The sequence below is a fragment of the Eulemur rufifrons genome, chromosome 6 (assembly GCF_041146395.1).
Source record: "Eulemur rufifrons isolate Redbay chromosome 6, OSU_ERuf_1, whole genome shotgun sequence".
Lineage (NCBI taxonomy): Eukaryota > Metazoa > Chordata > Mammalia > Primates > Lemuridae > Eulemur > Eulemur rufifrons.
The window spans coordinates 66599246-66612728 of NC_090988.1; the positions used below are offsets into that span (position 1 = coordinate 66599246).

Genomic DNA, 13483 nt, shown 5'->3' on the forward strand with positions numbered 1-13483 from the left:
GGTCCCAATCTCAACTCAGCACGGGGAGACCCCTCTCCACGTGCTGCCTCAGGGCCTGATAGTCATAGCCCTGTTTCTACGAGGCTGCATGGAGATCCCTGTGTTTAAAAGATCTCAGGCCATGTACACTGGGGACCGTGGGGAGGCATGCCCCTGTGGCAGTCACCTGGCTGGCCCACAGGGCCCCTCACCCACTCTTTCAGACCCACAGCTGAGTAAAGGTCACATTCCTCCAGTCTACTGCATGGCTCAGGCATAAGAAGTGCTTTTCACAGTGGGAGCTTTCAGAGAGCTGTGGGAAGGGAACAATAGCACTCTCTTTCAGGCACAATGCCTCTCGCTTCTGCAGGAGCTTTTGCGGGTTCTCTCTTTGCTATGAAGGCTGATTTAGAGCATGAAGCTTTATCACCTATGGAGAGGGGCCCAGCGTTCACCTCCTAGATGGAAATGGGAGACCACTGGTGAGCCTCAAAGCCACGTGATTCCATGTGGAATGTGCTCCCCCAGCAACAAAACCAGAGGGCCCACCATACCACTCCACACCACTTGTGGCTTAAAACTGACATCCATGGCACCTGTGAATCCAACACACAGCTCCCCGCCCCCCACCGTCCCACTGGAGGCTTTGAAGAAATGATCATTTATTTTTGGAGGGAGCTTTTGGTTCTGACCAAGGGAAAGAAGAGATTCAGGTCTCATGCCCTCATTCTATAAGCCAGAGATCTCACAGAATTCACAAGAAACCGAGGAGAGTCACAGTTTGAAGCTATAAGAAATAAAATTCTTCTGACAGAAACAGATGTCTTCACTTGGGATCCAGATTTGACAAGACCTGTGTGGCCTCAGGCTTGGCTCCACTGAGGTGACACTCTCAGTAAAGTGAGTGTCCAAGGAAGGCGGGACTCCTGATGTCACTCACCTTTAGATCCAAGTACTCCAGGTCTTTCTTTAGCTGGAGGTAGGTATCATCGGCCTTCACGGGAACATAGAAAAGAAGAAAACCAGTTATGAATACCAAAAGTTTCTAAAACTCAGTGTTTCATGTGTGAATCATTTACATTGTGCAGCTCTGGGGACAAAAGACCACAGCAGACCAGCACATCCAGGGCCACAGAGGAAGCACAAATGTCTTGGTGCAGCTCAGAGACCTCTCTCAGCATGGCAGGTCTTGCAGGTCACTACGGGGAAAGCCAGCTTGGCCCCCACAGGCTGAGGGGAGAGTTTGGCAGGGGGGATCCCACCGAGGGCTGGGGCAGCAGTGCAGCTGAGGCGGTGCTGCACTCCTGGGACACAACTGGGAGGTCACCTGAGCTAGGGCCCATTAGGACCAATGCTCTACCTCTTATCGAACCTTTGGATCAGGTCACTTCACATGCATGAAGTAAGATGACCCTGATTGGTGTGCATGGATGCCTAGAAGAGGAAGGGAAAGGACCTTGGTGACCCAGTGCAACGTCCTGGTTGCAATGTGACCCTGGGTTCCAGAACAATAAGCACCAGCAGCCTCTGGAAGTTTCCTGGAAGTTTTGGCTCTTCTTGCTCAGCGTGGAGCCAACATAGCCATGTTGGGAGCTAGTTGAAGAGCTTCCAGGGTCAGACCTTTTGGCTTATGGCATCTCTGACAGTTTGTCAAGTTCTTGAGTACAAATACCAGAAGCAGTGAAGATAAGGAAGAGACTCTTTGGCTTCGAGAACTCATGCTTTTCCATGTAGCAGATCACAGAAGCCAACTGTGAGGCAGTGGGGTTGTGAAAGCTTAAGGAAAATGGCCCAGGTGCCAATTTCTCAGCAGACTAAGAGGGTCTCCCAGACTAGCAAGCCAGGGCTGGGGAAAGTGGTCCTTGTTGACAGCTCTGAGGTAGGATGACCACACAAATAAACCACACGAGACATTCAGGCAGTGCTTTTATGCATGGGAGGGCCTGAAGGACCATTGTCAGGAACATTAGTGGTTTACAAGGTCTTATTTCTGGCCCTAAACTGTCCTCTTCGCCATCCATACTTTCCCAATCAGCCCAGTCCCTACACACATTCCATAGGAGTAAGGATAGAGCGATGTTATTAAAAATCACCCAAACTCACAACTTAACAGTTTTTCCACTTCCATTCATTTTTCTGAATACATTTCCTGAGTCCCTCATAACGCACTACAACAGAATAGGGAAGGAAAGTGATAGTCCTGTCACCCTCCTCATCTGTCCCCTGCCTATCTCTGTGCAGCCTGGAGGGACCAGCCTCATAGGGCTGAGCCTATTCCTGCCAGAGGACAGCCTCGGGAAGAATCAGTTTCTTTAAGCTCCTCAATATGCCCGGGAGAGCAACTCCCTGGCCAGTCCTTGAGGAGCTTGCCTGCAAAGCCCAATGTCCTGGAAACAGCTTAGAACACGGTGCCAGACAGGACCTGGAGTTGGCTCCAGTCTGCATGCTTCTAGCTGACGGATCCCGAGCAAGTCACTTCCCCTTCTGGATCCACTTGCCTTGCGTGTGGTCATAACTCCTATCCTAACTAACCTCTCTCAGCTTACTGTGAGGTTTGGCAGGTTGCGAGATGTGAGGATGCTTTGTGAGCCAGCAGAGTGCTGTCCAGATAAGAGGTGGCACCCCGCAGTCTCCCTCTGGGCTGACCCACACGTTGCCTTACAGCATCCCAAGGAGTGCCCATGGCGGCAACAAGGCTAACAGCCCTTTGGACATGACCACACACCGGCCTGTCAGTAACTACTTACAGCCAGAGAAGCGACAGCCCTCCCACCACATGCAGCCCTCCTCCCCAGCGCCAGAGGGGCGGGCTCCACCACCGCCGCACAGTGTCGGGCAGTAGCATCCAGAAGCAACAGGCAGGGAGTGAGCGAGAGAGCCAGACAGCAAAGACAGACTAGAGCACGGGCACGAGAGAACACGAGCCAGCATGTCACTCCCCTGTCCCCAGCCCTGAGAGGGCCCACCAGTGCTGACCTGGCAGGTGGGAAAGGCCAGCTGGTGCTGCAGTAACTGGCCCACGGCGAAATTTCGCACACTGGCCAACTTGGCCTGGTGCTGCCGTAACCGGGAGAGAAGCAACGAGAGCTCCTCCAGCTGCAGGTGTGTAGACACAGCACGAGGACGTTAGCCACCGCAGGGGCACACCGCTATAATTACATTCTTCACCCCAGTGCCGGGACAGCACTGACGTGACACTGTTAAGCAATTATTGCATTAATTCTGTCACTAGGACAAATAAAGGCACTGGCAGCAAAGGGACTACAGGAAGTTGTTTTTTTCAGGAAAGCAACAACCAACAGTGCAACCTCATCCAGACTCGAGCTCTGAAGATAGAGTTAACTACTCAAAGCAAAGACCAGGGAAGAAACGCGCGGAGCTACCGGGAGAAAGGGTGGGTGGCTGGAAAATGTGTCCAGCAAAATTCTACTCAAAAGAAGTCCAACATTGCCCTACGCTTCCCCCCAAGCTCTTCACCCGATGTGGGAGGACCCAGTGCCAGCGGGGTGACCCTGAGCAAGTCATTCGACTTCTCTGAGCTTCAGTTTCTTCATCTCTAAAATAGGGGTTGGGGCATATTTTCTCAGGACCTCTTGAGGCCGTGTGCTCTGGGCCAGTCACCCACATTCAGCTCAGAATAAACCTCTTTAAATTAAAATACATAAAAACATACATACAGAAACAAAATGGGGGTTGACAGCTGCCCTGCAGATTGCATCTGCCTGGCTCAGAGGAAGGAAAACACCAGAGGAGATAGGGCTTTGTAGGCTGTACCATATCATTCACCTGGAGGGGGATGAGGCGCTGCTTACCGATTTTCCATGTAAACTGGGAGCGCTGACTGTGTGGGTCATGTAACCCATGGAGGGCATGGAGCGGCGGTCTACGTGAGAGGCGTTCTGCAGGCGGGGAGACAAGCAGTCACAATGATGGCAGGACTAGGCGGCCAGGCTGGGGCCACAAGCCCTGCCACTCACGCCCAGGGCAGCCTACCACCCACTATTTCCCCTCCCTGAGCCTCAGATGTCTCATCTGTGAATGCTGAGACACCATTCACACCATCCTCATTGGGGTATAACAATGCTAAACTGTGAAAGCTTCTTGGAGAGTTAAAACTTAAGTTGGATTGTAATAAATAACTGAACTGATTGAACACAGACATCTTTTCCTGCCTTCTAAGCTGCAAGGAAGCAGACTTCTAGTTGTGGGACCCTGTGCAAGTTATTTTGTCTCTCAATGGCTCAGAGTTCTCATCTGTGAAATGGGCCTAAGCATAGCACCTGCCGAATAGGGTTGTGGTAAGAATTAAAGTAAGGCCTTTAGAACAATGCCTGGCATCTAAAAGTACTGCAAAATTGTTAGCTTTCACTATTATCCCAAATTGCTCAAATTTGTGTTCAAACCAGGTGAGGCTCTTAGTGCCCTAATGCTGGACCCCAGCAGCCTGGCAGAGCCCCCTGAGCCTCACCTTGATGGCGTGGCCCCGAGCCTTCCTGGGAGAACCCCCCAGTGAGATGTCCACGCTCCTCCTCTGGTCTGGTGGCTTCACAGTGACCCGCTCTGCTGGCATGTGTGGCTGCCGGGGTGGGAAAACCCTCGGGGGCCCCGGGGGAGGGATGTCCGAGGGAGATGGAGGCACAGAGATGGAGCGGGGCACCTCTAGCATGCTCCTGCTCCGGCCTTGGTCGGTGAACTCCGGGGAGCCAATGCAGATGGGTGCCGTGGGGCTGCCATGCCGGAACTGCTGGCGCTGCTGCCACTCGTATAGCTGCCACACGGTGCCATCCCTGTGTGCCCGGCGCTCCTCACTGGACATCTTCAGGTGGCTGGCTCGGTCCTGTGCATACTTATAGTCACTCGGCAGGTTGCGGGGAGGGGGCGAGGAGCCCCCTGAGGGGTGTCGGGTGCTCTTGGGAAGAGTCTGGTAGTTTTCTGAGAAGGACAGGGGCTGGCCAGGACCCTGGCGAGGAAGAGGAAGTGTCTGGTCTGCGGGGAGGCTGAGGAGAAAGGGGAAGAACAGGTCAGGCAACCAAGTAAGGGGCCTGCCACGCTTTGGGGACACAGCTAAGTAACTCCAGAAAGTCAGGCATATGGGGGAGTCCTGTGAGAATCCCCAAAGAACTGTCAAAGCCAGCATCCATGACTTCAGTCACTCCCCCTCTTTCCAGAAGACTCCAAAAGTGCAACTCCTCTGCCAGGACGACTTGGCTGCCCGAAGCCCATCACTTCAAGTGCAATGTGATTAAACCTGCCAGCTCTTTCTCTCCCGCTTGCCAGCAGTCAGTGCTTTCAATGGATGTGCATACTTCTAGGAAAGGCCTCACGATTCTCTGGGTTACCAAGATTCTTCCTCTGCCTGATATCCTAGCACCAAGTTCTGGAGGTTCTTAAAGGAAGTGGCTAGCATCAGTTCCTTCCCTTTTTTGGACTCCTCTATCCAGATACTCTTCTCCCCAGATGACTTTGAGACCCTCTAACTAGTTTCCACCCTGTCCACAGTCAACTCCTCTGATCTAATCACTCCTTGGCCCCCAAAACTTCCATGGCTCCCTGCCAATTGTGAAATAAAATCTAAGCTCCTCAGCCTGGTACTCACAGCTTTCTAGCACCTGACCTCAACCCACCCTGGAGTCCTACTGTTTTCTCACTGCTCCTCCTACCAGGGCCAGGCCAGATGCCTGGGGCCCAGAATTGAAGGAGGTGCTCTATCTAAGGTGCGCCCCTACACTTGCCAGTGCCTGAGAGGGGGGCCTCAACCTATCCCTGGCCCAGTTTGCTCCACGCCTGAGCAACTTCTCACAGTGGGAAAAGCAAAGGTAGGTAGTCTGACATGGGTTTGAATCCAAGCTTTACCATTCATTGGCTTTGTGACCCCAGGCAGCCTACCTGACTGCTCTGCCTTCCGTTTCCTTTCCTGTAATGTGAGGACAGTATTACCTGCCTCATAAGGCTGTTCTGAGAGTAAATGAGACAGGTTAGGAAATGCAACCTCCATGTCTGATACACAGCAGGTCCTTCACCGTGTGCTCCCTTCCCTCCCTCCTTATTCTCATGACCTTGTTCTTCCCTCCCTCTACCTATATGGGCTCCCGTTGCCCTGCTTACCCAAATCATACCCATTCTCCAAGACACTGGCCCACGCCTCTCCTATGTGGGCCTTCGGCAATGCACAGCTCTCAGTATTCCTGCTCTGTTTGACCTGGTTATCGGACTGTAACTTTTCCAAGGTCCTGTATTGACATGACCTTTCATACTTGCAAGACATCTTTTACCTGATCAAGCTGAAAATTCCTAGAGGACAGACATTGTATCTCACACTCTGTGCTATTGTCCACAGTCTAAGAAAGTCCTGATGCATAACCAGCCCTTCAATAAACACACCAGCACACAAAAGCTGGATATGATTTCAAAAACTACCACTAGGTAGCCATCTGATTGTATGAGAAGGAAGAAAAATTCAGCAAGGACAAAGCATGGAGTTTTACTATGCCTTAAAACTCATGTTACCTGAGCAGTAGCATGATATTATAAAAAGAGAAGTTTTAGAGACAGTCCTGAGTTCAAATCTCGATTCTACCTTTATTTATCAATTTATCTAACAAACGTATATTTAGTGCCTACATTATGCCAGACATTGTTCTACACCAAAGCTACTTCAGGCATTAGCACCACCTGGGAGCTTGTTAAAAATGCAGGTTAGTGAAATAAGCCGGGCACAGAAAGACAAATACTGCATGATCTCACTTATATGTGGGATCTAAGAAGGTCGAACTCACAGAAGTAGAGAGTAGAAGGGTGGTTACCAGAGGCTGGGACCGTGGCGGACAGGGAAGGGGTTAAAGGGTTCAAAGTTTCAGTTAGGAGGAATAAGTTCTGGCTATCTACTGCATAGCATGGTGACTACAGTTAATGACAATGCACTGTATATTTCAAAATTGCTAAAAGAGATTTTAAATGTTCTCACCACAAAAAAAATGATAAGGAGTTGAGGTGAGGAATATGTAATTCCCTTGATATAATCATTCCACAATATATGCATATATCAAAACATCACATTTACCCCATAAATACAGATAATCATTATCTGTCAATTACAAATAAAATACATTTTTAAAATGCTGGCTTATCAGTCCCAGTGCAGATCTACCAAATCAGAAACTCTGGAGGGAAGGAGTGGGTTTATGAGCTGCCAGTGGGCTGCCAGCCCCCACTGTTTTAACAAGTCCTCCAGGTGACCCTCATGCTCCCTGAAGTTTGAGAAGTGCTGTTCTAATTGTTTGAAAACTCAACTCATTTAATCATCCTTAGCTATAGGACCTCAGGCAAGTGTCTCCTCTGTCCTCACAGTCGCACTTTCCTTCCTATAAAATGAGGATGAGAACCACTTAATAAATTGTTGTGAGGATTAGAAATAGTTATCATTCAAATATGGTAGCTCTTCCCTTTTAATGGTTATCGTTGCAATGGCAGAAGTATTCTTAAGATCTCTTCAACCCAGACTTGTGGAGTCTGTCGGGAGTGTCTGCTTGCCACTAGGTGGCAGGATTTGCTATCAATTTCCCAAAGTTAGGCATGAATGTGTCTTCGAGACAGGGGCAGTGCCTGAATCCTCAAACAGAGGTGGTGGCAGTGGCAGAAACCAGACTCGGGGCTTCCCCTGGGAGTTCGGGCGGGTGGGACTTTACCAACCATTGTTCATTCTGCCTGAAGCAAAATGCAAACCATGCAGAGTATGTCCAAGCTGTCTCCCACCCTCATGCCCCTCTGTCTGGCCTGCCACCCACTCCTGGTGCCTGCCCACGGGGTCTGGAAGGCCAGAGTCCTCCCACAGAGCAGTGTCCCAAAGCCCTGAACTCACCCTCTAACCTGTGCCCTCTACTTACACACTGTCTGCCATTTGGGTCCGACCCCAAGATACCAGTACAATGGTCAGCCCTGGCTCCAGAGGCCAAACCATAGTAACTAGTAGGTGGAGGGAGGAGCACAGAGACCCCATGGGAATAGGAGCGAGCTTCCAGAGCAAGCTTTGCCTCTGATAGCAGATCCACTTGCTAGGCCCCACCCTAGCCTTACTCAAAACTGGGGTTCAAGGTCTTCTCACACTCTGCTCTGTGGCCACAGGGTCTCCCCAGCATTAAATGAACACTAAACAGGATATTCTGATACAGCCACTACAAAAAGTCATGTCAAAATGCAGTATCATTTTTATAACCAATTACCTATGCAGCAGATATTCCTCACCCTAACTTCCATATCAATCACCACCCAGGACTTCCACTTTCTACTCTGTTCTTTATTGTAGTGTTTGAATCCCCTGACCCTACTCTCAACTCCCACCCCGACCTTTTTATTTTACAAGTATGCATTACTTTAAACACCAAGTTGGGGGGGATGGAAGGCTAGAATTTCAAAACAAGCTTTTAAAATAGCTAAGATTCAAAGAGTACGTCAGTCTGTCTCCCACAAACCATATTCTAAAGGAATTTAATGATGTGAAATATAGTATAACATGTATCTCCAAGTACTGAAAGAACAGTTAAAAATAATTCCCTGTGCAGTCTAAAGCCGAGAACACAGGATCATATCGCCGTCCAAATAACCCTCCCTCCAAAGCCTTAATGCACTCTGTCTAAAGAGACTAGCACAGTCTTAATTATAGGCAAAGCAGAGATATCCATCTTCTGTATTTTCAAATGGAAAATGGAGGAGGTTCATTTATTAAGCAGCCAGATCTATTTATTACTTACTGTAAGACACTGCAAATGTATCTTTAAGAAAAAAAAATCTGGGAACATAAGACGCAGAACTTTCAAGATACAAGGAATGATCAGAGACTGAGTAGATACTTTGTTCACTTAAGGACTGACAGCACTTTCTTTCTTCTCTACATTTTGCCTTCAGTTCTTCACTTTTATTCACTTTTTAGCCCATTGAGATCTGCTTCCATCACTAGACTGAATTCTTTTCCCGATGTGTGCAGTGACCTCCAAAAGCCAATGTTCTCCTCCACAGACCTGATGTCTTCCCGCCCCTTAGAGAGGAATGGCTCACATCCTAGGGAAGTCCAGAGCCCTCCCAGCCACCTCTGCTTTCCTTGTTGACTACTCATCCTTCAGTTCCCTGATGCACACCCCCTGCCCCCTGCAAAATTCAGGTCATTATGTGGAGCGAAATCACATAGGATATGGGCTGCCAGAAATAGTTACATAGAGACATTTCGTAGCCAACAACTTATAACTGCATATCAGTCACCGAGATTTTGAAAGTCCTCTCTGCACCCCAGCCACAAAGGTCTCTTAGTGGCCACACCATCTTACGGATTTCTTCCCCTCCTAACTTCAAAATTCTAGCTCTACTCAGGACAGCAATTCAGGTTTGCTCATCTAAGCCCGTCAAGCAGGTCAGTGGAACAAAGGCCTCTGCGAATGAGCAAAAGACCAACAGAAACCCTGAGGTTCTAGACTTTCCATCAAGGGTACCAGCCTTCTTGCAGGTGCCACACCCAGACAGAAGTCCTTTATTTGCAGCACCTTGCCCTGCTGACTGGACTCCTTCCAACTCTAACTCTCTCCCACACAACACTCGTTTTCCTCCTCCATCTCCCCTCTCATTTCCTTTATGGAGACTTTATTTTGGCCTAATCCTTGGGCTGGGGATCCGCAGTGTTAAGACTTTGGCCCTCTGCTGCTGTTCACTCTGAGCCAGGGATTCTCAACCCTGGCTGCATATTAGAATCAGCAGGGGAGCAGGGGAAGGGAGGATGTATTTTTTAAAAACTTTGATGTTCAGCCTTCCAACCAGACCAACAGAATCTGATTTCTGGGCAGGGCACTAAGGGCTGAGTGGATGTTAAACCTCTCCAGGTGATTCCAATGTGTAGCCAAACAAGTTTCTTGACTGTGGTCGTTACACCAGAATCACCTAGGCAGATTTGAAAACATACTGATGCTTTGACCTTACCCCAGACCAATTAAATCCAAATCTCTGGGACTGGGCTTCAAATGATCAAGTTGTGCAGCTGGGATGAAGAACCATGGCTCTAGGCTCTAGGCTTCCACCCTGGATAATCTCAACTACTGCTAGGGCATCAGTTACCACCTCGAGGGCAATGAATCTCAAATCTCTCTACAGCCTACACCCGCATTCCCTATAATCTCCTGGCCATCTCCACCTGGGCACTCCACAGGAACACATTCCTTATCATGCTCACTTCTCTCTCCTATGCTGGTGTTAGTGCATGGCACCTACCTACTAAGCAAGCCAAACCTGAATGCTAACTCCCGCTCCACTGTGGCCCTCCCCACTTATGTGTCTAAAACGGAAATCCTTTTTCCCTCCAAACTCTTCCTTAGCCTTCCCCATTCAGCAACCACCCAGGTGCTCAAGTCAACATTCTAGAGATCATCCTTGTTCCTTTCTTTTCTGCATCCTGCATATCTAATTCGTTGGCAAGCTTTGCTATTTCAACCTCCAAAATGTACCTCAAATCTGTTTATTTCTTTCTATTTCCATTGTCATCCTCCTGGACTATTGCAACAGCCTCCTCCCTAGTCTCCCATCTTCTTCATGAAATATTAGTTAGATCACACCACTTACCTGCTTAAAACCTTTCAGCGGTTCCCCCTATTGTTTTCTCAAGTTCAAATTCAAATTCCTCACCTTGGAGTATGAGGACCGGCATGAGACTACCCCTGCCAACTTTCTAATCTCAATCAGCAGTGAGATCATCTTACAAACACCTACCAGGGGGCCGACCTAGCCCAGCACCAAGGAGAGCAGCTTCCCTTCCCTGGGTCCCTGAGCAGTAGCTTTCCGTTTTCAATGAGACATAAAATGTGAACAAACAGGAATGACACTTAGTCAATTCCCAGTTGGGAATTGGAAGGTATCTTAGCTACAACACAATAGGCCTTTCATTCTCCTGCTCTATTCCAAAACAGTGTCTATCAGTCACTTAGGGGGTTTCCATTATGATTTATCCACTGTCCACCCTCACAACTGCCCAGCTGGACCAGATTAAAGGGGTTTACAGCAACCCATAAATGCACAACACACCCACATACCTGAAAGTAGGCCTAGGCTATTCTTCTAGGAGCACGAACACCTCCAGAGCCCACAGCTAGAAAGTCTGGGCCTCACAACAGGGAGAATGAAGTGTGGCATTTTAGAACATGTCATCATGCCCGTGGCAGACTTGGTCTGAGCGCTGGCACATCGACTGTGACCACTCCAGCCCCTGGGAGCTCTCTGAACGCACATTAGCTTTGCTATCTCCTCTCTTGTCAGTGGTTTATTTTAGAAGCCTGAGGATAGTGAGGGGAATCTGCCATGTCTTCATAACGAAGACAAAACACAGTGGCTTCTGGGGACAACAGAGAAGCTGGTGACCCTGAATTCTTCACATTCATAAACATGGCCCAATTAATCTAAAATTATAATAAAAAAGATAGTGCTTTGCAAACAGCAAGAGAGGCATGCCTTCTGAATAATTAAAAACCACTTCTTGAAGGAATGGGTGTGATAAAGCCTAATGTCAATAGTGTCTAAGCACTTCTCTATGTGCCTGGAATTAAAAATGAATCTGGATTAGTTTCTACAAATATTTTTTAGATGCAGAGAAGCAGCAGCACAAGAACATCTCAAGGCATTCTTCCTGAGAAACAGAAAAGTGTGTAATCGCGTGAGGGCTTTGGAGGCTCACAGACCGGCTTTGCCACTTATCTATGTGCCCTGGGCAGCTTCCTTCACTTCTCCCAGCCCGTTTCTCTGTCTATAAATTAAGAATATCACCCCCTCCTTGCTGGCTTAGTTATGGGGATGTACGTAGATAATGGAGGTATAGCGTTTAAGGCTGGCATTTATGCAGCAAGTGTTGGGTAAATGACAGCTATTGTCACTACATTATCATGCTCGTTATTAGCAACAATCCTGAGTCTGTTACTGACCTCCTGCTGTCCCCCTTCTGGGCCTTTGCCCAGTGCTCCACCTGGGCCAGGTTGCTCTTCCTCTGGCTGTGCTTTTCAGCGTTGATCCTGGGAGGAAAGGTCCGCTGGTATCCAACAGTCCCGTTCTGCTCCCCTGGGCCGTAGGAGGCAGGCAGCACACCGTTCTTCTCTGCCCGCTGGGGCTGCGCCTGCTGGCCTCTTGGGCCACCAGGTAAATCCACAAACAAGACATCCTCCTCGGCCGGCGAGTATGGAGATCTGGCCTTGCTCCTGTCCCGCTTGCCCTCCAGCGGGTCCCTTTGGGAACGGTACCGTTCCCCCTCCTGCTCCTGCCTCTCGAAACCGAAGAAGTCGTCATGGCCATGATGAGGACAATCCCTTGAGTGTCCAGGTCCCACATGGCCACACTCATGACAGGACTCTGTGTGGTTGGCCTGGGGAACCGCCTGCCGCTCCACCTTCTCCATGTCCCTGCAACGACAGCAGCACATTCAGTTTGCTCCACAGACAAGACATCACACTGAACACGGTTTTCACGCAATCACCTCCATGCCTGTGTATGGGCTATTCCCTCTGCCCAGAACACCTTTCGTGCTCATGCCCTCACTCTGCCTGCCTAACTTCTCCTCCTTTGAGGTCTGGCTTAAATATCACCTCTTCCAGGAAGCCACCCCTCACACACACTTCCAGTCTAGAATGGGACTTTATGCTGACCCCACTGGCACACTAATCACATTGGATCATAACTGGGTGACCATCACTCAGTCTAGCTCCCAACTAGACTATGAGTTCCTTCTGGCTAGAGGGCCATCTGGCCAGTCATCCTATACCTAGAACTTACACGCAATGACTGGTATGGAACAGGTGCTTTATAAATACTTCTGAATGAAAGAATGAACGAATTACACATGAGACATTCTCATGAAGACCATTTCTGTGCTCCCATCCTACCCTATGCTACTGATCCTGCCTTCCCTTTCTGCTATTTGTCCATCTGTGTAACTGGGGCTTGGACAGGAAGCTTCCGAGCCCAGCATCTCTCCCATTGGTGTCTGTCACAGCCCAGAGTACACCTGACAGCATAATTAACACTCTTGAGCAACAGTGAATAGAGAATAGGCACGGCAACCCTTTCATATGACAACTTACCAGGGAACAGCTCACACAGGAAGCCACAGTAACACTGACCTAACAACAATTCTGTAAAGTAGCATTAGTCAGATTTTAGAGGTAAGGAAGCTGAGGCACAGTGAGGACTGATAATTTGCCCAAGCTCGTACAGCAGGAACAGTGTGGAGCCCATGTGCTTTATAGCTTCTGCTCTCTGCTGTCTTTCCATGTGTGTGCCTGGCCCCCACACATGTGAACCTGGAAACTGAAAAGGAGAATGGGGGGCAGGGGGTAGGTCAGGGTGTACACTGAGGCTACAAGAAGAGCTCCGGGATACAGTAGAAGGCTCCTCTCTCAGGGCCACCTCCTATTGCAGCTGCCTTTCTCCCTGCCTCCCTGGGGCAGGGTCCTGGTTGTCTGCATCCCCATTACGTAGCACCAGGCACACA

At 49.3% G+C, this 13483-nt stretch overlaps 1 protein-coding gene across 3 annotated transcripts in view; it reads right to left on the reverse strand.

Annotated features, from left to right (window-relative positions):
* Positions 1-13483, reverse strand: part of PLEKHA7 (pleckstrin homology domain containing A7) — a 209685-nt gene that overhangs the window by 33861 nt on the left and 162341 nt on the right. For all 3 annotated transcript variants that reach the window (XM_069471183.1, XM_069471182.1, XM_069471184.1), the window contains exons 10-13: positions 11925-12395; positions 4448-4976; positions 3792-3878; positions 920-973 (exon numbers count right to left, since the gene is read on the reverse strand). In XM_069471183.1, the coding sequence (XP_069327284.1) occupies positions 920-973; positions 3792-3878; positions 4448-4976; positions 11925-12395 (1141 nt within the window). The remainder of the gene's footprint in view (positions 1-919; positions 974-3791; positions 3879-4447; positions 4977-11924; positions 12396-13483) is intronic.